The sequence below is a fragment of the Mustela lutreola genome, chromosome 1 (genome assembly GCF_030435805.1).
Source record: "Mustela lutreola isolate mMusLut2 chromosome 1, mMusLut2.pri, whole genome shotgun sequence".
Lineage (NCBI taxonomy): Eukaryota > Metazoa > Chordata > Mammalia > Carnivora > Mustelidae > Mustela > Mustela lutreola.
In genome coordinates this window covers 248195877-248223795 of record NC_081290.1, presented here as the reverse complement: position 1 = coordinate 248223795, position 27919 = coordinate 248195877, and the positions used below count along the sequence as shown (strand labels likewise).

The window sequence follows — 27919 nt, the reverse complement described above, 5'->3', positions numbered from 1 at the left end:
TACTATCCAGGGTTCCCACTATTTGACACTTAGTGCATCTCAGAGCTAGAAGGAATTGGTCGTCCAGCTCAGTAGGTTTCAAATTTAGGTTTTATAGCAGAATTCTTCCTCTAAAAGAAATAAATCATAAATACTGGACTTCAAACAAGGATAGGGGGACCTCTGAGCCTCCCTCCTCTACTTATTCTTTCACTGTCCCCCACCAGGTGTCTCTGTAAAAATTCTAGTTTGGAAATCACGGATTCACCCACCACCCACATGGGACTGAGCCTCCTCTCTCCGGGCCCCACAACTCCACAACCTCTCCACTAAGGACATATTCACCACTACCCAAGGCTTCCCTTTCTGCTTCTGGGTCAGGGCACTGCCCATTAAGATGCAAATGCCCCTGGAGTGGAGTGACTCCACTCCATTGTTTGGCCGGGGCTTCCCATCTCAAGTACAAATCAACCAATCTAATCTCCCTCCTCCCTGCTGTTTAACTGAGCCCACAGTCCAAGGAGAGAGGAGACCCTTGAAGGGAATATGGATCATTCTGGAGCACAAAGCAGGTCTGGGAGGAGGTGGGCAGCAGGAGAGGGCCGGGGTAACTAAGACTTACCAAAGGTGCCAGGCACCGGTGCGCAGGGGAACGTATCAAGGAGAAACTTGGATGGTAGTAAATACTACCCATCCCCCATCCTCCTGAACACCATCCTCACCCGGACACGTGACTGGGGAAGTGAGACCCACTCCAACCAGCACCGTGTCACCAGAGCCAGGGAGACCGCCTGGCGCCAAGATGCACTGGCCAGGACTGTGACCCAAGCTGTAAGGACATCCAGGGCCCCTGGCACCATGTCCCCCAACCCCTCCCCTCCAGGATAGGCACATGCCACACAGGCGGACAAGAGGACAGCCAACGGCCCTTGGTTTTTATTTAATTTTTTTTCACATGAGCAGCAAAGGATGGAGCTGTCCCATCCTTGCTCCTTTTGCATTGAATGTGCCTTAGGTCTTATGACCCTAGAATGTCATTGGAGCCCCCTCCTCTGGCTCCCAGTGCAGAAGGGGCAGACAGAAAAGCACTGATGGAGGCAGGGTAGGGTCCCAGCTCTCTAAGCCAGGCTCAGCACCCTCTCAGCAACTCCCTGAGGCCCTCTCCCTATAAGACTTAGACAGCAGGACAGAGACAGATGGCACAGTAAGACAGACAGGCTGGGGAGACAGACCACATACACATAGACTCACATACACACATACAGGCTGGCCCCTTCCTTTGGCATGGTTCACTCTAGCCCTGGGGACAGGGTCTAAGGGTGGTGGTGGTGGGCCTGCACTCTGGGCTGGCCCCTGAGAGAGATGGGACCAACTTAAATCCTTGGTCACCCAAGCTCCCAGGCCAATGAAGTCCCTAGTCTCACCTACCTCAACAAGACGCCCCTACACCTTCCCACCCAACACTTAGAAACGGAGATTGTTCAAGTAACAAGGATAGATGAAGGAAAGGGAGACTCCACCCTCATCCAATCTTCCCAACTAGGGGCCTGCAAAAGGGGCTTCAAGCCCTGGGTTTGGGTCATCTCAGCTCAGACTTCTCTCTTCCCTCAACTCTGTACAGATGAGAAAGAGCAGGAATGTGTCAGTCAGACTCTTCCATCTAGTAGAAGTGGGGGGAGGTCAAGACATGGAGCACCATCACCCTCCAGAGGGGCTTTGACAGTCCCGGTGGGGTTAGAGGTGGGGAGAGGTCTAATTCCGGCCCTGGCTCAAGGGGAATTAGGCTGGCTCTTTGGGGCTCTCAGAATTGTTTCAGACCACGAGCTTTGCTAGAGAGATCCTTTTCCTGCTTACCCCCTCAAACTTGTACATTTTCCAGGTGGTATCTGCTCCTCCAGCTTAGGCCTACAGCCATCCTAACCCAGTTCTTGCAGGTTCTGGACCCCTGCCCCAGAAGGAGAGAGGGGTAACCAGACCCTGGCCCTTCAGTTGGCCTTGCTCTGTCTGTAGTCTTCCACTGGCTCCCGGCTCTCAACGGCAGACAGGGCGATGAACATCTGGGCAGCATAGTAGGTAGACATGATGAGTGCCCTTGCGTAGGGCACCGGGAAGCAGAACTTGCTGAGGGCGATGGTCAGGTCTGAGATGATAAAGAGCAGCGCACCACTGCCTGCTGCCAGCTCGGTCCAGCGCCAGGCTGCCCCGACCAGCCGGAGTCCTGCCACAGCCCGCCAGCCCATGAAGCCGATGAGGGCCACATAGATCCCCACCAGATAAGTGAAGGCACCTGAGAGGCATGGGTAGAGGAGAGCATAGCACAGGCCCGACAGCACTGCCATCACCAGGCCTGTCCGAAGAGCCAATGGCCGCATGCCAAAGGCTGAGGCGTAGAGCACGTGGGTCACAGCAAACATCAGCAGACCTGGGAGTGAGAGGGGATGAGGGGATGCTGAGGGCGGGCTCAGGGGAGTAATGAGTAATGGGGTGGGGGGGTTAGGAGGGGGGTGTGGGGATAACCCAGCAGCTTTGGGAAGTCTCAGGGGTGGGAGGAAATGCACAGAGGTAAAGATACACTTTCCCTTCCCCTGAGAAACTCTAGAACTGATAACCAGATCAGTGCAAGGGAATCCTCAGTGCAAGGGCCCCACAGTCTTTGGCCTTAGAACCCCTCAGATTCACCATATTCTTGTTCCAAAGCTCCCTCTCCCCAGTCCTTGGCCACCTAAGACCCGCTAGCACCCAGCCCCAGGATTCCTCCCAAGCAGCTACTAGGGCAACTGACCGTGCATAAAGTAACCCTGGTCCTGCCAGATGAGGAAGGCATCACCTAGAGCAGAGAAGACGAGCCCCGCAAAGATGCGGGTGGCACTGGGATGGGTCAGCAGGAATCCTAGGCCATGGGCCAGAAGGAAGAGCCAGAGGCAGAAGATGGGCAGGCACTTGATGAGGGCGCTGACCCACGATGGACTGGACGAGGGCAGCCAGAGCACAAAATACACGCAGGTGGCCTTGAAGAAGGGCACCAGCTTGGGTCCCTCACTCTTCACCTGGAGGACACAGGACAAGGGCAGCACTCAGCACTTGGAACTCGGAAGCCCACGGAGGTGTTCAGAGCCAGCACCCTCAACCCAGACATATACCCCAGAGCCAGACCTGCCTCCCAAGCAGGGAGGATTGACCCCCCAAAACCCAGTTTGGCCTGTCCCAACCAGCCAGCAGAGTACACACATTCCCATCATCACCCTGGGGCTTAACCAATTAGGAAGGGGAAGGGCTCCACTGTTCTGCTGCCCGTGTACCTTCTTGACCCAAAGCAGGACCAGAATGGTCACTCACTAGGCAGAAAAAACATAACTGGGAATAAAGTCCCCTCCTGCAAGCAACGCTTCTCCCTTCCTGGCTCCTCCCTGTCCTCCCCAAAACCCCTTTAACCCGTCTCTGCCAGCATCAGCCACCGGCTGTCTGGAATGGAGTGGAGTCAGCAGGAAACCACAGAGACGCCACAACTAGCCAACTCGTGATCCTCCGCAGTGGGGCCCGGGCACAGGCTTAGGGCCCTGGCAACACCCGGTGAGTGCCAGGAATGTGTGAGGGTGAGCCCTCAACCCCCACAGGCTCTCTCCTTGGCCAGCCTGCTCCTCAGCCTTCATTCCAGCTGTCCCAAAAGGTACCAGCCTCAAGGTACCATCAAGAGCGAGGAGAGGAGATAGGGATGCTTGCTAGAGGACGATTTCAGGGATCAGGGAGTTGAAGGGGCAGGGTGTCTCTTGGTCAGTCTCATTTCCAAGAAAATAAGAGCAATTCAAGAGTTCATCAAAAAGAGAGGCAGGAAGCAGGGGAGGGGTTCTCTTTCCAGCTTTTGATCTACAGCCAGCAGACTGGCTGGGAGATGTGGAACTGAAAGGGGGAAGTTGGAGCAGCTGACTTGGCCTCAGCCAGATTAGGGGGGAGGGCAGCTAAAGAAAGGTATGTCCGAGGCCACTTCAAGTACTCTCCAAACTGAGGGAGGGGGCTACTGCAAATATTCTGAATCTGTGATCCCCTGAAGCTCCCCCTTATTTTGGGCTTTGGGTACAGGGTCTCTGTGGGCGATTCAAAACTCCTGAGGTTCCCTGTATACATACACTCTGCCCAAAATGATTGTGCCTCTAGCTGGGTGAGCTGTCCAGCACAAGGCTCTGGGAACACACTGATTCCCAGACTGCCAGTTACCTGAGGACTGATCAGACTGATGGAGGAGGCTGGGAAGAGGCAGATGGGTAGGTCCAGGGTCCAAGCCTGCCCTTGCTCTGCCACGGGTGAGAGCAGGGAGAAAAGATGACTAAGTTCCTTCCTATGGAGATCTCCCCTATCCAGGCTCATTGGGGTAAGGGCATGGGTAGAGGAAGAAACTGGAGCAGATGAACAATCCCGCAGTCCCCAGTTCTCCCCAGCAACAACCTGCCAGCCCTTGGAAACATCAACGTCTGCTCCATACCCCTCCCCCAGCCCCATATTTCCTGTAAGGAGAAACAGGCCGTAGAGTAGTAGCAGCTGGTGAGACTTTTGACAGAATCCAACACTAGAAGATGAAGGGTGGGGAAGAGAAAGAAGTTCGAGTTGAGAAGTCTTAATAGGAAGAGTGGTCAAGAGAGGAGGAGCCCTCTTCCTCCAGCATTACCAACGCTGCATGGACTCAGGGACTTCCCCTCTAGCGCCCCAGGCTTGTTTATAGGATGAGGAGCGGGAGGAAACAAGTTTGGCCAGGATTCCCAAGAGGTCCCAGTCACCCTCCTGCCCTTCCCCGCCCTCTCCCACGCCTCCCTGTGGTCTGCCCACGCAGAACCTGGCGGCCAGCTGCTGTCGCCTCTCTCTCCCTGGCGGCCACCCCGCCGACCCGCGTCGGACACACAGACATCAACAAAGTCACGCTTCCGAGTCACGTGCCCACTGTTTTCCTCCCTCCCCCGGGCGGGCGGGGGCTGCGTGGAGGAGGGGCGCCGCGGGTCCCAGGTGCGGGGCCCTTGACAGCGCCCGCCTCCCGGCCCGGGGACGCCAACCGCCGCGGGATCCCTGCCCTTCCTCGGCCTCCGACGGCCTGGCCTGCCGCAGCCCAGTCCCCAGGCCGGTGGGCTCCGGCCGCGCCGGACACTGGCTCGCTCGCTCGCTCACTCACCACAGTGACCGGGGACACCATGGCGGCAGCGGCGGCGGCAGCGGCTGACACTCCGCTCCGGGCTGCAGCGGCCAGGACGCGCCCGCGGCCAGGTGAGCAGGCGAAGACGTAACAAAGCCCCGGGTGACGGACAATACCTCCCGCTCGCCCGGCGCTGGGATTTCTGTCTGCGATCCCCCGGACGTCACGGCGCTCACCGCCAATGAGAGGGCGGGGGGCGGGGGGGGGCGGGGCGTCCGAGGCCCCGCCCGTCCTGGAGCCCGGGCCTGGGCATCCCGGAATCTGACTGTGACACCGCCCCCCACCCCCCCACCCCCCACTCCCCACCCCCAGTGAAGACCGAGGTTGGCTGAGAGTCAAACACATTCCTGTCGTGGGCCCACGATGTAACCCGGGGATAAAAAGCTGATTCCCTTCAGCTTTTAAACACGCGGTTTACTCGAACATCGGGTTTGTTTGTTTTTAAGATTTTACTTATTTATTTGAGAGAGAGAGGGAGCGCACACAGAAGCAGGGGGAGTGGGAGAGGGGGAAGCAGACTCCTGCTGAGCAAGGAGCCCGATGTAGGGTTCGATTCCAGGACCCTGGGATCACAACCCCAAGCCCAAGGCAGCCGCTTAACCGACTAAGCCAGCCACACGCCCCACACCCAGACATAGTTACAATTAGACCCACAGCCTTCATTGTGTACAAACACACATGCAAATGGACACAGCGGTCAGCGTACATAGCACCTTCAACATGAAAAGAGACACCTCAATAAGTCCAGAGCAGCCCATAGACCCATTGTCCTCACGTATATACAAACATATACAGAATCACAATTACCCTTAGGCATCAAACAAATATGTAGACCTAAAACCACCAGTGGCAGGTGGACACACGTCCTTCAACATAAAGAGAGGCAGAGACAGGCACACCTCCAGACCACAAATACTTCATTGCTCTTAGGTACATGCCTCTCATAGCTCAGACACAACTCTAACACAAGAACACACCAGGAATGACAGACCTGAGCACCTCAGACAGACCTGAGCATACTTAAGGACCCACACGAGTAGGAACTAGCTTTGCCAAAATCCGGCTTAAGAAGCTTGAGTGTCAAGATAACAGAGACTAATTTGCGACACATTACAGACACATTTGCGACTGGGCTTCATCAGAACCGTGAGAATTCCATGGTAAGTAGTTAAGTGAACAGGGATCTCTGTTCTGATTTGCCAGGTCCATGTTGGGCGACTGGGTGAATCAGCTGCCCTCTCTCGGCTTGATTTCCTCATATATAAGATAAATGCATAATCTCTAAGCTTTCTCCCAGGCCATCAGGTTGTGTAGGACAGGGAAGGAGTGGGATGCTGATGTCATCCTGGAGGCATCCTGGAGACAGAGATTTCAGATACTTTTCAAAGGATGGCCTGCGGTCTTTCTGTAGGAGGAGAGAAGGCGCCACGTGCCAGGCTTTGGGAATTGGAGTTGGAGGGGATAACCAGCCCTAACTGGCCTCAATTAGCAGCCAACAAGGAGTTTTAAACATCCTGGACTGACACTGTTGCTGCACCCGAACCTGGTGCTAGGCCAAGAGAAGCCTACAGCTTGCCTTCTGTGAGCCCCTCCCATAATGGGTCCCTTTCTTTTTCTTTTGGGACCAGCCCAGCTTTCCCAAAGCCTGTGCTGACCTAACACCCGAGTGGAGTGGGGAGCAGCCCTCTTTCATGATAGAATTGACAAGCAGAGATTCAGAGGCAGGGGCACTAGATTGAGAATCAAGACTTGGGATTGGGGGTCACACACAGCCTTCTCCCATCGCCTTCAGGCCCCTTCTGCGTAGGGCCCCAGGGGGCAGGGAACTCTGCCTGCTCCACTCTCTTCCCAGCCAGGGGCAGTGGGGAGACCTACCTTGCCAGAATGGGAGACTATAATTGCTACCTAGAGGGCTTGGTGCCCCCAGCACGTATACACCCCTTCCTACAGTGTCCTGCCTAGAAAAAAAAGCCTGGATTGAAAGTTAGAACTACTGTACTTGGTGCTAGTCCCTCCTTCTCTGGGACTTACTAGCTCTATTAACTGGGCACGTCACTCCATCTTTGGAGCCTGGGTTTCCTCATCAAAAAATGGAGAAATGGAGAATCTGTTTTCCAGCCAAACCCTTTAATGTCACCTAAGGGATAATTCTCAGGGCGAGAACAAGTCAGGGCCTTCTTCCCTTTCCTCGAGGTTAGTTTCCCTGTTGACAAAAGTGAGAGGATGGGGCTATAAAAGTGGTTCTCAACAAGCAGGGCCTATCAGAATTTCTTGGGAAGCTTTTTAAAAACCTAGATACCCTCGCCCCATCCCAGACCTACTAATTAAGGGGCACAGATTTTAATAAGCTTGGCTACACAAATATCCAAATACAGAAAGCCCGAGATGTAGACTTGTCATCTGTGGGGCCTCAATCAATGTTTGCATCCTCAGCAGGAAATGATCACAGACATAGGTCACCTGCAAAGCAGAGGCATTTCTCCCCACAGTGCTGGTTATTCTCTGTCCTCTCACTACCCAGTTCCGTTCTCAGCCCTTCTCTCCCCTGCCCCAGAGGCTGACCTCTATGATTGTGTCACCTGGGCTCACTTGCCCTCTGGCTCCTGATGGAGTTTGGTTAACAAGAGACAGAGGCAGATCTGAAGGTGGAAGGAGGGTGTGATTGGGGATCCCCCCACCACCACCACCACCACCAGCTCGCTGGGCTGAGCTCAAGTTCTGGCAGTGGCTGGGCTCTTCCGTGGCCCAGGCCTAGGCAGGGCAACTTCCTCCTGCTGTCGCTTGTCTTTAGGTGGGTACCCCTTCAGTCCTGGCTGGTTTCCTTAACCTGCCCACGTCTCTACCAAGAGCCACGACCTTCTCTTCTGTCATATTCTTGAGGGTACAAGCACCCTGACTGGTAGAGTTACCCACAAAGCAGAGGTGTTCTCCCCTTCCCAAAAAGAAAGCGCTTATGACATTTCATGTCTAGGGAGAAGATTTCCTGTTTGTTTCAAAAATTTTATTTTACTGTTTAGCGTTTTTACGTTGAATTGCATATTGCAGGGAGCAGAAAGGGGGGTAGGGCTGCCTGAAGTCAGGCATTCCTTCCTCTGTGTACCCGGAATGACCTGTTAGCACGGCCTTTTCCTCACAGCTTTGTAATTGTTTTCTTTACTTGTCCGGCTCCCTGATAAGAATGTGAGTCCATCCATCCATCCATCCACCCAGCAACTGTTTACTGAGCACCAACTATGTGCTACCTACCATATTAGATGTGGGGGTTTCAACACTGCAGTAAGATACAGGCTCTGTCCTCATGGGACACACAGCTCAGTTAAGGCAGGCAAGTACACCATTATCATGTAGTACAGCAACTGAAAGAACTGAGGTAAAAAAGCATGTTTCGGGTGACATCAGAAAGATGTCAGAATCATTCATTGTGCCTGGGGATGCTGAGGAAGCTGGGGCTAACTCCATAGGAATGAGTTGGTCCTTACCGAGGAAATGGAAATGGAAATGGCAGTCATGTTCTAGGCAGGGGGAATTGCATGTGCACAGAGGAGCACAAAAGACACACTGAATTCGGGGAAATGCCTGCAGTAGGGGCATGAGCTGGAAAGTGAAGAGTGACCCTGTAGAAATAAGCATGATCCAGGTCAGAATGGATCTGAATGTTCTGGCTGAGGAGTCTGGTCTCGATCGATGGATGACAGTAAGCTAGGTGTTTTCTGTTCCCTAGCTTCTCTGATTGTCCCCAGATCTCATGTGCCAGATACATGGATAATACGTAGAAATGGTGACCGACCATCATTCTGGGCCTCTTTCTCCTATGGGGCTTCATCTAACCCAGTATTTCCTCCATCTCTGACCCCCATGGTTTTGCCACCAGATGCTTTGTTCTCATCTGGTTTGCTCCACTTGGCATGGTAATCCAGCTCTAAATTGTTTACCTTATTCTTGAGAGATCAGAGGAGATCGGGTGTGTTCACTGTGGTATGGCCATAGACAATTGCTTACCTTATTCCTGACCTGTTGCTGGATCTCTGTTCATTTCTGCATGTTTGTTCCGGGCTCCCAGAACACTTTTAACCAACTCTCAGAGCCACCCTGCCACATCCCATCCCACCGCTGCCCCACCTGTAAATCTGGGGAAGAAAATCAGACATTAATGAAGAGGTGTTCACGAGGGTGTGGCAAGTTCAGATATTCTGATAATAATGTGGGGGAGTTGGTGAGTTCTTAGGCGCAAGCTGGATGTATGTCAAACAAATCAAGGTGTTTGGATACAAATCTGGTGCTCAGGACCAAGGTGAACACAGGGATATAGATTTGGAATTCGTAGCCATGTTGAAAGCTATGTGAATGAAATTAACCAGAGAAAGGTCTTGAGGAAACAGAGAAAAGGGGCCAGACCAAACCCTGGGGGATGTGATATTGAAGAGGGAGGGATAAAAAGGAGGACCAGAGAGGAAGCCAACACACAGACCAATAGATGTATCTTGCTAAACCCAAATATACCCAGGGCCAAGCACACTCACAAGGAAAGCACACTCACCCAGAGAAGTATACGCTTCCACAGATGATCTGTGGTCTCCGTGTTTGGTTGCCTCCTCCCTAGAACAGATGACAGATGGTGGTTCTGCTTCCCCATTGTGGTAGGGTCAGAAGCTTTGAAGACAGAGGACAATGACCCTTCTCCATTCCCGACTGTGTGCTCCATCAGCTCATGGTCTGTTGTGAGGTTCAACACCCCCATCCCAGGACAGGACATTCCTACAGGTGCCTCTCTGCTTACAGGAGTCAGCCTAGGTTCTGAAATCCATGAGTATCACTCATCCTCTGAAGACATCCATTCCAGAATGCTTCTGTCATGCTGGAGCCCACGTGCGCCTCGCAGGTGAGTTCTGGAGCACCTGATGTAGCCTATGATACAGGGTCTGCTCCTGGAGCCTTTAGGAAAAAGACAGAGATTTTAGCAGGACTCCTCTTTTCAGACACTCAGTTCTAAATTTTAATGCTCTTTTGAGATAGTATGTGGGTCAGTGTCACTAAGGACATTCTGGGCTCTTTGGTTGACTTCTGGGCTTGGAGCCAGATACACCTGGGTTTCTGCTCCTCTTTCCTTTCCTTTGTCTTTTGACAAGGGCATCATGAGGCCATTGGACCTATGTAGATTTCTCTGACTGTAAAGATATAAAACAAAGGGTCTCCTAATAGGGCTCAATACCAGAGATCCCTCAGGAGAGATCCCTGATTTCAATGGGGTATGTGGGATTAGATGAGCTCTAATGCCCAAGCTTCTAGAGTCCCTAGCTCTGTGAAGTCCAAGTGTTTTGTCAACCCTCATGTGGGGGTTACTCAAGTTCAGCTGTCTTGCAAACCTCAGTCCCACTCCATCTTCCCGTTCCATCCAACCCTAAACTCTTTGGGTTGTGCTTTTGAGTTGTTCTTCCTCAGTGTTGGGATATTAATATGAGGAAGTAGAAACAAGAAAGGAGAATTATCTGGGGTTTGAGCAAGAGGATGGTTTTTGAGGGGAAAAAAAAAACCCTAGATGATCCCACTCATTTAAATCAGCAGGACCACATTTTAAGATTTCCAGAACAAGTCTAATTTAAGAAAAGACTGCACAGGGGTTGCATTTTTTTTTTAAGAGAGAGAACACAAGCAGGGGGAAAGGTAATGGAAGGGGGAGAAGTAGACACCCCACTGAACGGGGACCCCCCCACCCCACTCTACACACGCACCCTGGGATCATGACCTGAGCTGAAGGCAGTCGTTTAACCAACTGAGCCACTCAGGTGCCCGACCAGTTTTTTATTTTGCTACGTAAAGACTAAAAACAATCAACTACCATCTCTCTCACTTAGTAAAGGAAAAAACATTTTAACCCTAAAATGGAAAGCAATCTCAGAATTGAGGCCAATCCTGTAAATAGACTTCAACCTAGTGTCAAGGGTTGTATGACCTTGATTTTTTTCCCCCTTCTTCTAGGCCAGCAGCAGGCATGGTGCCCTATAAAGAATGGGGCACCCAGAGAGCACTGGCTCTCACAGAGGCCAGCAGTTCCTGGTTAGAGTCCCAGCTCCACCACTTTCTCCCAGGCACACGTCTGAATCTTTCTGAGTGTCAGTTTCCTTTGCGGAAACAAGTAATTCCCTCAGAGAGTTTTGGGTGGGAGTTTCATGAGAAAAGTGCAGAAGGCACGTAACACGCTGATGCTGAAATCAGTACTCCGTATAGAATGCTTACCTTCTGAGTGGGCATTTGTCTGCCTGGAATCACTTAGGCACAGTCTCTTCTGAAGATGGGTGGGACTTCTCAACCTTCATAGACCTGGGAGTGCCTCAGAGTCCCTTGGGAAGCTGGCTAAACGCACAGGTAATGGAACTTCACCCAGGAATTCTGCCTCAGTCGCTCTGAGATCTGTGTTTTAACAAGCTCCCCTCAAAGGATTCGTATGCATACTGAAGTTTGACAACGTTTGTGTTGGACACAAGCATACAAATCAATAAGTAACCATGGGGACTTGTGATGAAAAGGGACACCAAAGAAAGGGTAGCCAAAGGGGAACCAGGACTGGGGTGGGGGGCATCAGACAGCTTGAAGAGCAAGCCAGGTTTCCCAGGCAGAGCAGTGTGGACATGTCCAAAGACATAAAGGTGGGAGTGTGCATAGGTATAGTGAGTGGGGGTGTGCATAGGTATGGCTGCAGCAAAGGGTACCAGGGAGAGTGGTAGGACATGTGCTTTGGGCACTGGCTTGTGGTGGTCTAAGGAATTTCAGACTGATGACCAAATGAAACAAGATGAAACCAGAGAGGGAGACAAACCATAAGAGACTCTTACTCAAAGGAAACACACTGAGGGTTGCTGGAGGACAGGAGTAATGGCGTGATGGGCATTGGGGAGTGTATGTGTTGTTATGAGCACTGGGTGTTAAATAAGACTGATGAATCACAGAAACAAATAATGCATTATATGTTAGTTGAATTTAAATTAAATATACAATATTTTATATATACACACACACATATATGTATATTTGTGTGTGTGTGTGTGTGTATATATATATATATATATGGAAGAGATTTAAGAAAAAATCTTCGTGACGAAGTCCATGGGGAACCAGGAAGATTTGCAGCTGGAGCAAACCAGCATATTTCCACCATATAAGTCTCATTTGACAGCAACCAGTATGGGAAATGGGATGGCACAGTCAGTACTGGGGACAAGGAGAACAATTAGGAAGCTGTTGCAGTCGTCCCAGAGGAAGCTGGGAACAGTAGAGGGTAGAGAGATGATTTTTCTCCAGTTCTTTCCTACTTCAGGATTCTGCCATCCCAGTGTGGTGTTTTACAGAGCTTAGGGGAAAGATTTTGTCTATGAGGCTATTCAAAAGAACCTGTTTTCTTGTGAAAGTGACATGTACTCATTATGAAAAATTTGGAAAATATGAACAAGTATAAACTATAGGAATTGCCTAGCATGCCACAGTCTGGAGAGAATTACAGTTGAACGTTTTGGTATATTTCCTTCCAGTTGCTTTCCACGCATGTTTCAAGTTTTAAAATCTAAATTCACCACAGTTTATTTAATTTTCCCAAATTGTTGAATATGTACATTGTTTTGCTATTATCAATAATGCTGCAATGAACATATTCTGTATAATCTCTGCCTACGTCTTTTTGATTATTTTTTTAGGAAACATTTTTGGAAGTAGGATGATTAGACCAAAGGGAATTACTGTATTTATGGTTCACAAATTGCTCTCCAGATAGATTGCCAAAAAGAATTTCTGCTTTTGTGAGAGCTATAAAGAACATTAATTCATCTGGTAAATAAACATGTAAATTCTTTACTGAAGCATGACATAAAGATCACATTTCTGTTTCAATGAATGTCCTGGAAGCTCCACTTTTGGGATTAATAACAACAAATGTTTTCCAGTGTTTGCTGTATGCCAGGCTGGGTGCTATACCTGTATTTTTTTTTTTTAATTCTCACAATACCTTTATGATATTGGCCCTATTATTGTTTCATCTTGCAGATGGGGAACTTGAGGCTCAGAGAGACTAAGGGACTTGACCTACTGCACCTATAAAGAAACAGGTCATTATTAACCATGCCTCAAATTCTTTAACTGGACTTGGCCAGAAGTTATATCTGAAGCCAGAGGTCACAAGCCTTAGTTCCCCAATTATTGAAGAATCTTGAATAAGACTGTTGACGCAGTGCTTGGAGAAGAAGTATCAGCTGGCCTTGCATCTTGGGTAATAAATAGAGAATATACATCTAGGTTACCATAAAATTTCATTAAATCTCTATTTATATCCTGTCATTATAAAATTTTAAGTTTGTTGACTATCAAATGACTTCCTTATAACAAGACAGGTTGGTTTTAATACTTGAAGGGTTGCTGACAAATAACCTTGAGACCATACAGGAAACTACTTTTGTTACAATGTTTGTGTTGTGAAATTGGGTTGTTTACTTAAGCTTGTAAACTGGGTTTATCATAAGACATTGAAGTCACCCACATACTTGTGAAAACTGTCTCCCTATGACTTCCTGGGGTTGATTACGTAACTTTATTAATAAAGGTGACTCAACTTGTTTGTTGGAAGCACCAAACCGCTGCCTTTGATATTTGCCCTTTTGGTGCCTGTATCAATTTGCTCTTTGCTAGCCAACATCTCAATTTATAATCGTGTGTGTAACTCAGTGGATTTGATTATCTTCCCCCGATTGGATTAGAAGCCCCATAAGAGGTGAGCCCATGCCTGTTTCTGGTCATCATTTCATAACCAATGTTTAAAGCAGAGTCCAGCACATAGTACGTTCTCCTGATGATTTGCTGTATAAATGAGGGAATGTCTGAGTCTACTGGCCATACACCCTGCAGGGACCCCTTGGAGGGAGGAGAACTAGAAAAGATGAAGAGGGAGCAGTGGAAGGACTGGATATTGTGGCCAGAGAGAAAAAAAAAAAAAACACTGTTAATGAGGGAGTTGTTGAAAAGAATGGAAATGCTTGTATAGTAAAGTAGTGGTTCTCAAACAGTGTTCCTCCAAGACCTCAGTGGTTTCCCCAATGTCTGTGAGCTGGCCTGACAGTACCACTAAAATAAAATAAACCTAGGCTGGCTCTCAATTTTAGTTTTCTCAATCTTCAATTGCTATTCTGTGTATTTTCCTTAAATTTTAATTCCTGCTGTCTATTAACTATACAAAGGCCTCGTGTACTGTGGCACATTATGTAATATATGGTCCGTTAAAAATTAATACATCGATACTTCAGAAAGTCCACAAAATAACAAGCTGTTTGAAAATACTGGGGGGGCTGGGGCGCCTGGGTGGCTCAGTGGGTTAAGCCACTGCCTTCGGCTCAGATCATGATCTCATGCTGGGATCGAGCCCCGCATCCGGCTCTCTGCTTGGCGGGGAGCCTGCTTCCTCCTCTCTCTGTGGCTGCCTCTCTGCCTGCTTGTCATCTCTCTCTGTCAAATAAATAAATAAAATCTTTAAAAAAAAAAAAAAGAAAGAAAGAAAGAAAGAAAAGAAAATACCGGGGGGGGGGTTGCCTGAGTGGCTCAGTCAGTTGAGGACCCAACTTTTGGTTTTGGCTCAGGTCGTGATCTCAGGGTCATGAGATCGAGCCCTGCTTTGACCCCCAAGTCGGTCTCCATGCCCAGTGTGGCGTCTCCTTGGGATTTTCTCTCCCTCTGCTCCTCCCCCTGACTCTTTCTCTCTAAAATAAATGAATAAATCTTAAAAAAAAAAAAAAAAAAAAAGGAAGCTAGCTGAGGAAGAGGGTTGCAGATGGGATGTGTTTTGAGATGAGCAGGGCAGGGAGACCTCATACAAAAAGACGCTTTAGGACTGTGTTATAGGGGTGCCCAAGTATAATGCTGTCCCAAGAATGACTGCATCTGACCAGAGGAGTAGTGTCAGTTCTTTTGGTGACCTCATTTTCCCAACCACTTGGGCTGAGCTTATAGTTAACGAAATCCAAAATATTTTCTTCTATCCCCTGACATTGCCATTTTTTGGATCAAATTCAGGGATTGGCAATTTTTCCCATTACGTTTGATCTCTGTTAGATTCCTGCCCATGAAATCTTTGTGGATTTGGATTCCGACAGTAGGTGCCATAGGTCCCAACCATACCCTCTGCCATAGGCCGAATCATGTCCCTCTCCAAACTCATAGAGTGAAGCCCTAACCCCCAGTGTGATGGTCTTTGGTTACGGGGCCTTTGGGAGGTAATTAGGGTGAGTGAGGTCACAAGGGTAAGGCTCTCAGAATGGGATTAGTGCCCTCATAAGACAAGACACCGGAGAGTTTGCTCACTCTCTCTCTGCCACATTGAGGACGCACCTAGAAGACAAGTCTGCAAGCCAGGAGGAGGGTACCTACCAGAACCCGACCATGCTGGCACGCCGATCTCAGACTTTCTAGCCTTCAGAACTGTGAGGAAAGACATGTCTATTGTTAAAGTGACCCAGCCTCTGGTATTTTGTTATAGCAACCTAAGCTGAATGAAGACACCCTCCCTCTTCCTCCCAGTATTTCATTATTCCCATTAGCCTCAACTGCCACCTTCCTTATCACATAGTTGCTTCACCAGGTTACATGGCTACATCACCTTCCAGATGCCTTCGCTTTCACTTCACAAGCTGCCCTAGTCCCACCTGGCCTCTATCTGCGTACCTCCACCTCCAACAAAATTGAATGTGCCCCACTCTGGGTTCTTCCACCTTCCATAAATCAATTTATGAAAGGCTGAGAGAGCCACTAACATTAAGCAAATCACTTAAAAACATAGTCTCTGAGGTCAGAATGTTCGAGTTCATGTTCCAATTCTACCCTCTGCTAACTACCTGACCTTAGGCAAGTAGTACAACCTACATGTGCCTCAGCTGATCTGTAAAATGAGGTGATTTACATGAGTTCAGGTATCTGTACTACTTGGAACAATGTCTAGCCATACGTCACATTTTATGAAATCTTTAGATCAACCCTGTGAAGTAGGAATTACCATTTCCTTTTACGGAGAAGTGGCACCTCTCTTCACTCTATCACTTTATCCTGTTTCATTGTCTTCACAACACCTACTGCCATCCCCATGTATCATTATGTATTAGTTTTCCTGTTTATTGTCTGTCTCCCCAACAACCCTCCACATCTGCTAGAATGAAAGCTCTTGGAGATAAGGGACTTTGTTTTGTTCACCAGGTAATTCTATGCCTAGTAAGCTCTCAATAAATATTTTTAAATAAACATGTGAACAAACGAACAAATGAATGAATGAATGAATGAATGAAAATAAGGAGCTCGAGTACAGAGAGGCCAAGTTGTTAGGCTAAGACCACACAGCAAGTAACTGGCAGAGCCAGCATTTGATATCAGGTCTAGATGGTTCTAAAAATCCATACTTGCTCTCCCACTGCTTCCCGGAACAGCAGAAATGAGCACAGTTGGAGGAGGAAGCTGGGGGAAGGGGATTTGATAACATTCAGCTCCTTAAGCCAGAGCTTCCGCTCTCTCCTCCCTGCGTGACTCCCAAAGTCACAGGGCACAGCTGATACACTCTACCCTGACATCCAAGGTGCGTTCAGAACCTGCAAGCCAGCTGCACCTTGCAGGTATGACTGGACTGTATGGGAACCGTACAGTAGAGAGAGAAAACGCCACGCTATAGGAATGGCCCCAGTCTAGGTGTCTAGAGGCCAAGGCTCCAGTCCGGGCTTAGCAAGCCAACTAACCACTTTGAGAATGCTTGTAAGTCATTTAAATTCTCTTAACCCTTATCTTTCCCTTTTGTCATTTGTGCTGATGGCTTGATTTTTATTGACACAAATAAGTAAACTGACCAAAAAAAGGTGGTGGGGGGAATCTACTTTAAAATCAATCAATTATCAGAAAGGCTGCCTTTGTGTTAATTGTGCCTAAATTTTAAAATGCTGGATTTGGCAGAAATTCTCCAAAATTTAGTTGGAAAACATTATGCTTAATGGTCACCTAATTCAGCTCCTCTGAATACACTTGGGAGTGCATTTTTTGGAAGAAATATAAAATTATATTTTCTGATAATTACACCAAAGCATGGGTCTAATAAAAAAATATTTTATGGTTAAAGTAACTGGTTGGTAATATTTTCACTCAACATTTTGGATAATCTCTTTTAAGCTTTATATGCACAATAATGGTTTCTAACACTTGTATTGAACTTTAGTTTCTTCCCTTACAAATGGGGTGGATAATTCCCATCTCACAAATATACTGAGAAATTCTTGTGGAATAACAAATCTACAGGGTTCCTGTTGAACACTCAGAAGGGAACATGATACACAGTAAGCTTTCAACAAATGGTACTTCTATTAGTTATCGGTTTCTGCTTAGTTATTCCTAAACTTAGCAGCTTAAAAAAATAGACATTCATTATCTCACAGTTTCTAGAGATCAGGAATCCAGAAGTGGCTTTTGCAGAGATAAGTCTAGGTCAGGCTATCTCCTGAGGTCCTAGACAACATGTCAACTGGTCACCTAGGACAGCAGTCATCACAAGACTCAATTGGAGTAGGAGAATCTGCTTCCAACCTTTCACCCAGTTTCTGGCAATCTTCTGTTCTTAGCTGGACAGAGGCTTCCAAGCCTGGCCATGTGGGCCTCTCCATAGGGCTGCTCACAACATAGAAGTTTGCTTCCCCAGAGCGACAGATCCAAGAAAGAGAGGAAAAGCGGACAGTACAGATGGAAGCCTAAATCATTTATAACCTAATCTCTGAAGTGACACAGCTGCTTCACATCCGCCATATGCTGCCCCCAGGCAATGTAGGAGGAAACTGTACAGGGTGTGAATATCAGGAGGCAAAAGTCGTGGGAGCCAAAGTGGACACTGGCTACTTAAATTTATTATTACTATTATTTCTTCTTCTGGCTAAAATTCCGTTTCCTGGACCCACTTCTAGAGTTTCCCATTTGGTAGCCACCAAAAAGCTAGGTAATTGGGGCCTGAGCCTGAGTGGCTCAGTCATTAAGCGTCTGCCTTCGGCTCAGGTCATGATCCTGGGGTGCTGGGATTGAGCCCCGCACCGGGCTCCCTGCTTGGTGGAGAGTCTGCATCTGCCCCTCCCTCTCCCCCTGTTTGTGTTCCCTCTCTTGCTGTCTCTCTCTGTTAAATAAACAAATAAAATCTTAAAAAAAAAAAGAAAGAAAGAAAAGCCAGGTAATTTTGATACTGGTAGACTGGGGACAGTCATGAATTCTCCCGTAGAGAGACTTAAGCACAGGTTCAGAGTGTCAACAAATAAGGGAGGCAGAAATATCAGAAAAGAATTTTATGTTTGGTATTTTAAAAGATCAAAGTCATCAGAGTAGAAATACTCAGAACTTTGCTGGATTTCCATATCTTTTTACTTCTTAATCACGAATGTGGAAGGAGGTGGAGTCCATGTTTTTCAATGTTCTGGGGCCCTGCCTGGAGTACACACTTTGTGAACCACTGTTCTTATTCTAAATTCTAGCTTCTGAACTTCTAAACTTCTAGCTTCTAAATTCTAAACTTCTCTTTGTTTCCCTCCCTTAGCACAGCCCTTACTTCGGGCTCCTCTGCCTTTCTTTCCTGGCTACTGTTAACCTTCTAGCCTAAGTGGCTAAGCTGACCACAAGCTCTTTGTGAAATTTAAAAAATGATGCGCAAGACTGTGTTAATTGAAGTAAAGTACCCAAGTGAAGACAGGTTTCAGGCCCCGCTCCGTGCTGGCCTTGCTTACCTTCAGTTCATATGGATGTGCTTTTAGCCTCCAGCTGCCCAAGAAGGAGTCAGTGGGTGGGATCCACCCACAGCAGCTTCCCGAGTCCTGAGCATTTCCCCCAGCTCACACGAAAGGAGGCCAGGCCAGGCCTTCTGAAAACCAAAGGCTTTTTCCAGGCAGCTTACTACTGCTTTGATCATTTGATTCACTCCAGCCTTAGGGGCTAGACCCATTTCTTCCCCATCTTACGTTTTGGACCCTTTTCCTTCTACTTCTTAGTCTAACTTTGTCAGTCTCTGTTTTTTCAAAGTTCTTCTTTATTTTAAATTTCTAGGTAGTACCTACTTGTGGTTAATAATGATGATGATATGGGGTGCCTGGGTGGCTCAGTTGGTTAAAGCCTCTGCCTTCAGCTCAGGTCATAATCTCAGGGTCCTGGGATCGAGCCCCGCATCGGGCTCTCTGCTCAGCAGGGAGCCTGCCTCCTCCTCTCTCTCTCTGCCTGCCTCTCTGCCTACTTGTGATCTCTCTGTCAAATAAATAAATAAAATCTTAAAAAAAAATTAATGATGATGATGAAAAGTAAAACCTGCACAGTGCACAGTAACTTTCCTTCCCATCCGGGACCCCCACCCGCCCTCCTCAAGGAGAACCATTGTGGATGGTTTTTTGGATAGTGTCTCAAACATGTGCAATGAATTTATAAGTAGGTCTCACCCCTCCTCTCTCCATTACAAACAGATTGGAAAAAACTACATACAGTGGTCTGCATCTTGCTTTACTCACCCGGCAGAATATCCCAGAACCCTTTCCTCATCAACACGGATACGCCATTCACCAGCAAATTTATACACAAGCAAATCTACGGCATTCTTTAAACAGCTGCCCAGTATTCCGTTACCTGGACCTGTTACTGCTTGTTAGTTCCCTTTGGGTGAGGATTTGGGCCATTTGTTTTGGTTTTGGTTAGTACGACAATGAGTATCTTCACATGAGCACATCTGCTTAATAAATCCCTAAAAGTTCAGTCATTGGCTCACAGCAGCATGCATTTTTAGTTTTGATATTAATCCCGCGATGACGGCACCGGGTTCCTCACACTTTCACGACACTGAGTGTTATTAACCCTTTTAGTGACATTTTTATTTTTGCCAACTGGAGAGGTGGAAAAGATCTCATTTTATTTTAGGTTTATTCATTTAATTATGAATGGGATTGAGCCTCTTTTCACGTTTATCAGCCATGCATGAGCTGTTCTTTTCCTGTGAGCTATTCTTTTGTGGTTTGATTGGAGCTGCACAGCGTTCCCAAGGCCCTTTTAGGCCTGCGCTCCACCCACCACCAGCCCCTGCTCCTGCCCCACCCTGTCCTCTACTGCCGCCTAGTGGTAGAGGTTGGCTTTACCACAGGCCCTCACAGATGCTCTAATTGCCTGCTCCTTCTCGGGGCCTAAACGCTGCTGGAATCACGCCCTTAGTTTCTGGGATTCTCGTTTAGCAAATAAAAAACGCAGGACCTCTAGCTAAATATGAATTTCATACATATGACACATAACTTTTTGGTTGGTACATACTTACACTAAAAATTATGCGTGATAGAAGGTATGTGCTATGGTGAGTGCTGTGAAGTGTGTAAACCTGGCGATTCACAGATCACATTCACAGATTCACGATTCACATAACCCCTGGGGCTAATAATACATTATATGTTAATACAAAAAAAATTATGCGTGATTTCTCTGAAACCCAAATTTAACTAGGTGTTGGGAAATTTATCAGGCAACCCTTTTCCAAGGCCTTCGGCTGAATCTGGGTGCCCGTGGTCACCACACCCTAACCTGTTTATCCTCAGCAAGTCCTACTGTGCTACATTCCGACCAGCAGTTTTCAAAATTATGATTGCAGGTATTACATAAATCATTGTGGTTAAGATCGTGGCCCCGGATTTGCATCCTGGCTCCAGCCACTAACAAGGTGTGAAATCTCGTGAAGGGAGCAGCCTCTCTGCTGCTCCTGTTTCTTCACTGGGAGAATAAGAACAGTAAGAATATTCTCCTCACTGGGTTGCTTTGATGATTTCTAACATCAAAGCTACCATTTATTAGGTGCTTTGCATTTGTCAGTTTACATTTGTCATTTGTTATTAGAATAAAAAAAAATCCATAGCAATTATAAAGATAGTAAGACACATGAAATCTAGAGCAGTTATAAAGATATTAAGATACATATGGGGGCGCCTGGGTGGCTCAGTGGGTTAAGCCTCTGCCTTCAGCTCAGGTCATGATCTCAGGATCCTAGGATTGAGTCGGGGCTTCCGGCCTGCCTCTCTGCCTACTTGTAATCTCTGTCAAATAAACAAATAAAATCTTTAAAAAAAAAAAAAAAAAAAGACACACATGGAGGCATCCAGAAGAATCGAGGGGGGATTGCCACCACAACGTACGGAAAGGGGCGGGATAAAGGGCTACTTTTATTACAAATAAGTTGTATAGGGGTGCCTGGGTGGCTCAGTCGGTTCAACATCTGTCTTCAGCTCAGGTCATGATCCCAGGGGTCTGGGATCGAGCTTTACATCGCATGGGGCTGCTCAGCTGGGAGCCTGTTTCTCCCTCTGCCCCTTCCCCTGGCTCGTGCCCGCTCTCTCTCTCTCTCAAATAATTAAATAAAATCTTTTAAAAAAATAAGTGTTGGGGCATCTGGATGGCTCAGTCAGTTAAACCTTTACCTTTGGCTCAGGTCATGGTCCCAGACTCCTGGGATCCAACCCGCATCAGGCTCCCTGCTCAGTGAAGAGTCGGCTTCACCCTCCCCCCTTTCCCTGCCCTCCAGCTTGTGCTCAATTTCTTTTTCTCTCACTCTGCTTTTCTCTCAAATAAATAAATAAAATCTTTTATTTAACATTTTATTTATTTATTTATTTATTTGAGAGAGAGAGAGATAGGAGAGGAGGGGCAGAGGGAGAGAATCCCAAGCCGACTCCCCCTCTGAGCTGAGGGTTGGGGAGAGCCTGATTCGGGGCTCAGTCTCACCACCCATGAGATCATGACTGAGCTGAAACCAAGAGTTGACCCTTAACGGACTGAGCCACCCAGGTGTCCCTCCAAATTTTTTTTCTTCAGTTTTTTAGGCATGAGGGCCCAGAGCTCAGATTGCATTTTCAGTGACCTTTATCCTGCTCTCTCCTGAATGTCAGCTTCCCTTGTAACAGCAAGGTGGCTTCAGCCGGGCCAGGCCTTATATTAGCACACCTAACCACCCTGAGCTGTCTTCTTTCCCTGCCATGACTAGAAAGGCCTGCACCAGGAGAATGCCAGGATCTGACTGCAGGGCTAATTGTGGGCCTGCCTTCTGTGGGCCCTAAACACTTCTGCGTTCATGAACCCCTTCCTCCATAAAATTTTCTTAAAATTATTTTTTATTATGTTATAAGACTGTACTAGTGGTAAAAATGAATAATGACTACTATGTATTGTATTAGTCATTTTAGGCTGCCATAACAAAATACTGCAAACTGGGTGGCTTAACAGATATTTATTTTCTGACAGTTCTTGAGATCAAGAAGTGCTGTCAGAGTTAGTGTCTGGTAAGACCTCCTCACCTCCCCCACTCTTTGCTGATTTCAAACGATATTACAAAGCTGTAGTAATCAAAATAGTATGGTAAGGGCCTCAAAGCAGACTCAATAGAGCAATGGAACAGACTACAGACCAGAAATAAACCCATATATATATATATATATATATATATATATATATGCTCATATATATATATATATATATATATATATATATATATGCTCAATCAGTTTTCAGCAAAGGAACTAACAATATACAAACGCAGAAAGGACAGTCTCTTCAATAAACAGTGCTGTGAAGACTGGACCACCACATGTAAAAGACTGAAACCAGACTGCTAGCTTGCACCACACACCATAATTAACTCAAAATGCATTGCAGACTTGGAACATAAAACCTGAAGCTGTAAAACTCCTAGAAGAAAAATCAGGGGTAAGTTCCTTGGTATTGGTCTTGGCAATGATTTTTTGTATTTGACACCAAAAGGCAACAAAAGCGAAAGTAAAAAGTTGGGCTACGTCAAAATGAAAAGCTTCTGCATAGCAAAGGGAAGCAAAGGAAAAGGGGTGTATGGATGGAGGTGCTGTTAGAATAAGCATCTGGTAAGACCTCTCTTCCTGGCTTTCACGTAGCCACCTCCTTGCTGGGTCCTCACATGGCCGTTCTTCTGTGTGGACGTGGGGAGAGAGAACTTTTGGGTATCCCTTGGGATACCTGTGGGATCGGGGTCTCAGTCTTATGACCCCATTTAATCTTACTTACCTCCCTAAAAGTCCTATCTTCAAATACTGTCACCCTCTATTGCACTGGGGATCAGGATTTCAGCATATGAATTTGGGGGAGAGGAGGCAACACAATTGAATTCATAACATATAAGAAAGCATCCTCTTTAACCTAAAAGTTCTTTTTTTTTCTTTTGATTCAAAAATTAAGGAACTTTCTTGTCTTAAAAAGACTGAGCCCTAGGCATTGTGTCTATTCTACTTGAGGGATATATGTTCCCACTTGATTGATTTAGGCCTAGATCCACAGAGCTTTTACCTTAATCACATGGAAAATGGGGGTGAGATTATACTGGTTAGATTATGGCACTCTCTAGAGCTGGGAACAGGGTCTATCCTACCCAGATGGAATTCCTGCTATACAATGGCAGAGGGAAAGGGACAGATGCCCGTGAAATAATTGAAATATCCATTGCAGATGTGAACAATTTCCAGAAGAAGAAAAAGAACAACAAATTATCAATTAGCATATGAAAAGATCCTGGCTAGTGACTGAGGATAGGAAAAATAAAACGAGTTATTTTTCACTCATCAAATTGGCAAAAACTTAAGTTTGGTAGTGTCCAGAGCTGCTATACAGAGAAAAGGGTGCTCCAATATACTGTTGATGGAAATCTAAGTGAGTATGCACATTTTGGAGGACAGTTAGGTAGTAGCCATCAAAATTTTAATTGTGCATACATACCCTTTATCCCAGCAACCCAATTTCTAGGTACCTAAATATCTAACACATAGAAAAACACGAGGAATATTTGCACATGAAAGCATGTACAAGGATATTTATTGCAGTATTGTTCATGTTGGTAAAAATGTATAAGCTTTACAATTCACTAACAGTAGTGTGTTTAAATAAGCTGTGCTGTGTGCTATGGAATATGACGCAGCAGCTATAAAAAACAGTACATCTATATGTACTTATCTGAAAATAGCTCCAAGACATAATTTAAACTTAAAAAAATTGCACATACATATGTACATAAATACACATACATAGAATGATCTCAGTTCCATAAGCCAAATTGTGCTTCCAAACGTAGTATCATAGATTTGCACTGCTATGTAGATATTACATATGTTATACCCTATGTATGTGTATTACATATATATTGTACCTTAGGCATAATCGTGGGAGAGAAAAGCATCTGAAGAGCCCACAGCAATCTGGTACAGTACTTACCTTTCGTAAGAGAAATGAAACTGAGTAGGGCTGATGGGGGCTTTTATGTTATTCTTATTACATGAATTTTTTTAACGTCAAGACTTGTATTCAAATACTATGCAATACCTACATTTAAAAAATGAAAAAAAAAATAATTTGCCTAAGGAGGCATGGTTTTCCCATGGCAGAGCTAAGATAAAAGCCTTGACTTGAGATTGGCAAAGACCCAGCTCATTCCATCATTAACTGGTCACACAATCTCTCTGAGTTTGCCTTTCTCCTAAGAGCCCCTGCCCTCCACCCTCATGACTACCTGTTTCTCTCCTTTTCTTTACCAAATGCCTTTAAAGACCATGGCCACCCATCCTTCCTCCTGCCCATTAACCCCTAGTTGCTCTGTTCTCCCCTGGTCACATTGCTGCAACTGTTTATAAAAGCCTGGCTGGGTTGCCTGGGTGGCTCAGTCGTTAAGCATCTGCCTTCAGCTCAGGTCATGATCTCAGGATCCTAGGATCGAGTCCCATGTCAGTCCCATGGTCGGCAGGAAGTCTGCTTCTCCTTCTATCCCTCCCCCCCATCCACACTCTCAAATCTTAAAAAAAGAGGGAAAAAAAAGCCTGGCTGTCAGGTTAGGGTGACTTCATTACTGGGGGAGCCCACGTGCTGAGACCGCTAACCCCACAGGCCTGCCCTGCCCAGGCCTCTGGCTCTAGCTAAGAATCACAAAAGTGCCACTGCAGTAGCCCTGCTGGTCCAGACTCTGTTCCAGAAGGGCATCTCTGAAAGGGTATTTCATGTCTGTAAAAGAACTCTCCAGAAAGGAATAAATAAGTCTTTCCTCAAAGACTGAGGATTAAAAAAACAAACAAAAACATGCATGTGCTTTCTTATATTACACATATGAGTGAAACCATATGATAATCGTCTTTCTCTGACTGACTTATTTCCTTCAGCATAATCCCCTCCAGTTCCAGTCACGTCAGTGCAAATGGTAAGCATTCATCCTTTATGATGGCTGAGTAATATTTCATTGTATATCTATATCTGGTCTTGTTTATCCATTCAGCTGTCAATGGACAGCTCGGCTCTCTCCAGAGTGTGGCTACCGTGGACACCGCTGGTATAAGCACTGTGGTGCGGGTGCCCCTGCGGTAAAACTGGGTGATGGGCATGAAGGAGAGCACGTGAGGTGATGAGCACTGGGGGTTGTACATAACTGATAATTTGTTAAACACTACATCTGAAACTAATGGTGTACTAGATGTTGGCTAACTGAATTTAAATGAAAAAACAACATGCATGTGGGGGCACATAATAAAGTGGGGAGTGCTTTATAGTCACTGGCTGCTGTGATCCCTTTTTTAAAACCTAAAAAACAAAATGAATAAATAAATAAGTAAAATAAATAGAACCTAAAAAAAACTTGGTTTGTTTTGAAAAGGCAGGGCAGGCACAAGAGAAAACACTCAAACAGCACCAAAGGGAAGAAGGTGAAGGTAAGCCTCCCTCCCTCCCACATGCGACTGAGCTCTCTCTTCCAGAGATGGCTGTTTTCTAGATCCACTCGGCACGCATCTGTTCGAAGATCAGCATAGATGCAAGCATAGATGTATGTATGTGTACCTCTATATTTGTTACTAATCCCCTTAGCAGCACACGTTGTTCTACATCTTGCTTTTTTCACCTATGTATCTCAGAGATTGATAAATATTGATCGATAACTGTATCCCTCAGAAATATACAGACATATAGATCAGCCTCATTCTTTCTAAGAGCTGCATAGTTTTCCAGGCTAAGGTTGTACCGATATTTAATTAGGCTCCTACTGTCGGACCTTCAGGTTGTTTTTCAAACCATGCTGCAGTGAATAACTCTATTCAACTGTCTTTGCCCCCATGTGTGAATATTCTGGTAGAACATATTCCTAGAAAGGGACTTTCTTAGAGTAGTTGTATTTTAGACTTTTGACTGAGAAGGTCAGTATATCCTAATATACTTGATCTTAGCCAAAAGGCCGAGAAGCGATTCAGTATATCGCAATAGAATGGAGCCCAGAGCCAAGTGCCAGTTCTGGACTTCCTACTTAGGTGCACTTAGCCACTCTGTGCTACAGTTTCCCTATCTGTCACAGTACCTTTGTCTTAGGGTTGCTGTGAAAACTGGATAATATATGAAAACTGGATAATATACAAAAACTGCTTAGAAGAGCACCTGGTGTGCAATAAAAAACAAATAGCATGGGTCTTAAGTGTATTAAATTAATTCTTTAGTTTGTCAAATTGCCTTCACGAGGTTAAGGTAATCTATATTCCCACTGGAGTGTCTTATTTCTCCTGATCCTCACCAACACTGCTTATTTTCAAACTTTTTGAAGTTTGTTAATCTGATGGGTAAAAAAAGTACCACCTCATTACCTTCACAGTCCTGTTCCTACTGAACCTTCTCACGGAATTTGACATATGAAGCGTAGACCTATTAGCTTGTCCCTTTCTCAATGGAAGTCTTCTCTGTTGCTTCCTAGAACATTGCATTCTCCTCCTTTGGTTCTCTACCTGCCTTTCTGCTTGGTCTTTTACTAGCTCCTCTTCCTCCTTCCCTCCTGGCTCTCAAGACCTTCGCAATATGGCTTCACCTACTTTTCTGACCTGATTTCCTATCCCTATTCCTCGTTTTTTTCTTCTAAATACATTCACAACTTGTTCTCTGAATCCTTTTATGTGCTTTCCTGCCTCTCTTGTCTTTGCTTCTGTTCCAACTGGAATTCTATCACTTCTCCAGTTACCGGGAAAAATACAGGACACCCAGTTAAATATGAATTTCAGATAAACAATTGTTTCTAGTGAATTTTACTGTTTACCTGAAATTCAAATTCAACTGGGCATCTTGTTTTATTGCTAAATCTGTCAACCCTATCCCCAGTACTTTGTACCCTAATGCAGTGAATAATACATCATTGTTACTTGTGTTCGTGTAAGAATGAATGCTCTAACCAGGCAAGGGCTGGGTCTTTCCTTTCTTTGTATTGTATGTAGGGCTGGGCACACAGTAGTTCCTCAGGAAGTATTTGCTGAATTCAATGATAATTCATTTTCTTTTTTGTTTTTTTTTTTTTCAAATATTTTATTTATCCACCTTCGGAGAGAGAGAGATCACAAGTAGGCAGAGTGGCAGGCAGAGAGAGAGGGGTAAGCAGACTCCCCGCCAAGCAGAGAGCCCGATGTGGGGCCTGATCCCAGGACCCCAAGATCACGACCCAAGCCGAAGGCAGAGGCTTTAACCCACTGAGCCACCCAGGCGCCCAATACATTTCCTTCCCTCTCATTCCTTACTTCACTCCCATCTCTGGCTGTTGTTGATGATGATTTTGAGTAACTATTTTATTAGCTACCTAATTTAAGCTCTTTTAGATTATGATCTTATGTGTATATATTTATACCGGTTCAAATGGAATAATTGAAATATAGAGGTGAGCCAGCATGATGGCTAATGTCTCACAGATAGTCTTGGCTT

At 46.3% G+C, this 27919-nt stretch overlaps 2 protein-coding genes across 4 annotated transcripts in view; one reads left to right on the top strand and one right to left on the bottom strand.

Moving 5' to 3' along the window:
• Positions 1-885: 885 nt before the first annotated feature.
• TMEM86A (transmembrane protein 86A) lies at positions 886-5265 on the bottom strand. Of its 3 annotated transcripts, none has more exons than XM_059137985.1 (3): positions 5135-5265; positions 2762-3026; positions 886-2401 (listed from the first exon to the last, which is right to left on the bottom strand). In XM_059137985.1, the coding sequence occupies exons 1-3, from the start codon at positions 5153-5155 to the stop codon at positions 1965-1967; spliced, it is 723 nt and encodes a 240-aa protein (XP_058993968.1). In that variant the 5' UTR covers positions 5156-5265; the 3' UTR covers positions 886-1964. The 3 variants fall into 3 exon arrangements, with proteins under 3 accessions (XP_058993968.1, XP_058993961.1, XP_058993950.1); XM_059137978.1 differs by lacking the exon at positions 5135-5265 and adding an exon at positions 4805-5117; XM_059137967.1 differs by lacking the exon at positions 5135-5265 and adding an exon at positions 4192-4754.
• Positions 5266-9736: 4471 nt separating this feature from the next.
• SPTY2D1 (SPT2 chromatin protein domain containing 1) overlaps positions 9737-27919 on the top strand; it is a 43995-nt gene continuing 25812 nt past the window's right edge. The window contains exon 1 of the mRNA XM_059137851.1: positions 9737-10034. The gene's annotated coding sequence lies outside the window, so the exon portion shown is untranslated. The remainder of the gene's footprint in view (positions 10035-27919) is intronic.

Bases quoted from the DNA above. Each gene is read 5' to 3' on its own strand.
- TMEM86A (XM_059137967.1), bottom strand. From the start codon at position 4,473: ATGGGGCTGGGGGAGGGGTATGGAGCAGACGTTGATGTTTCCAAGGGC. The intron at 3,027-4,191 runs GTAACTGGCAGT...TGTGTCCTCCAG, and splicing joins TCAGTCTGATCAGTCCTCAG to GTGAAGAGTGAGGGACCCAA. The intron at 2,402-2,761 runs GTCAGTTGCCCT...TCTCACTCCCAG, and splicing joins CCAGGGTTACTTTATGCACG to GTCTGCTGATGTTTGCTGTG.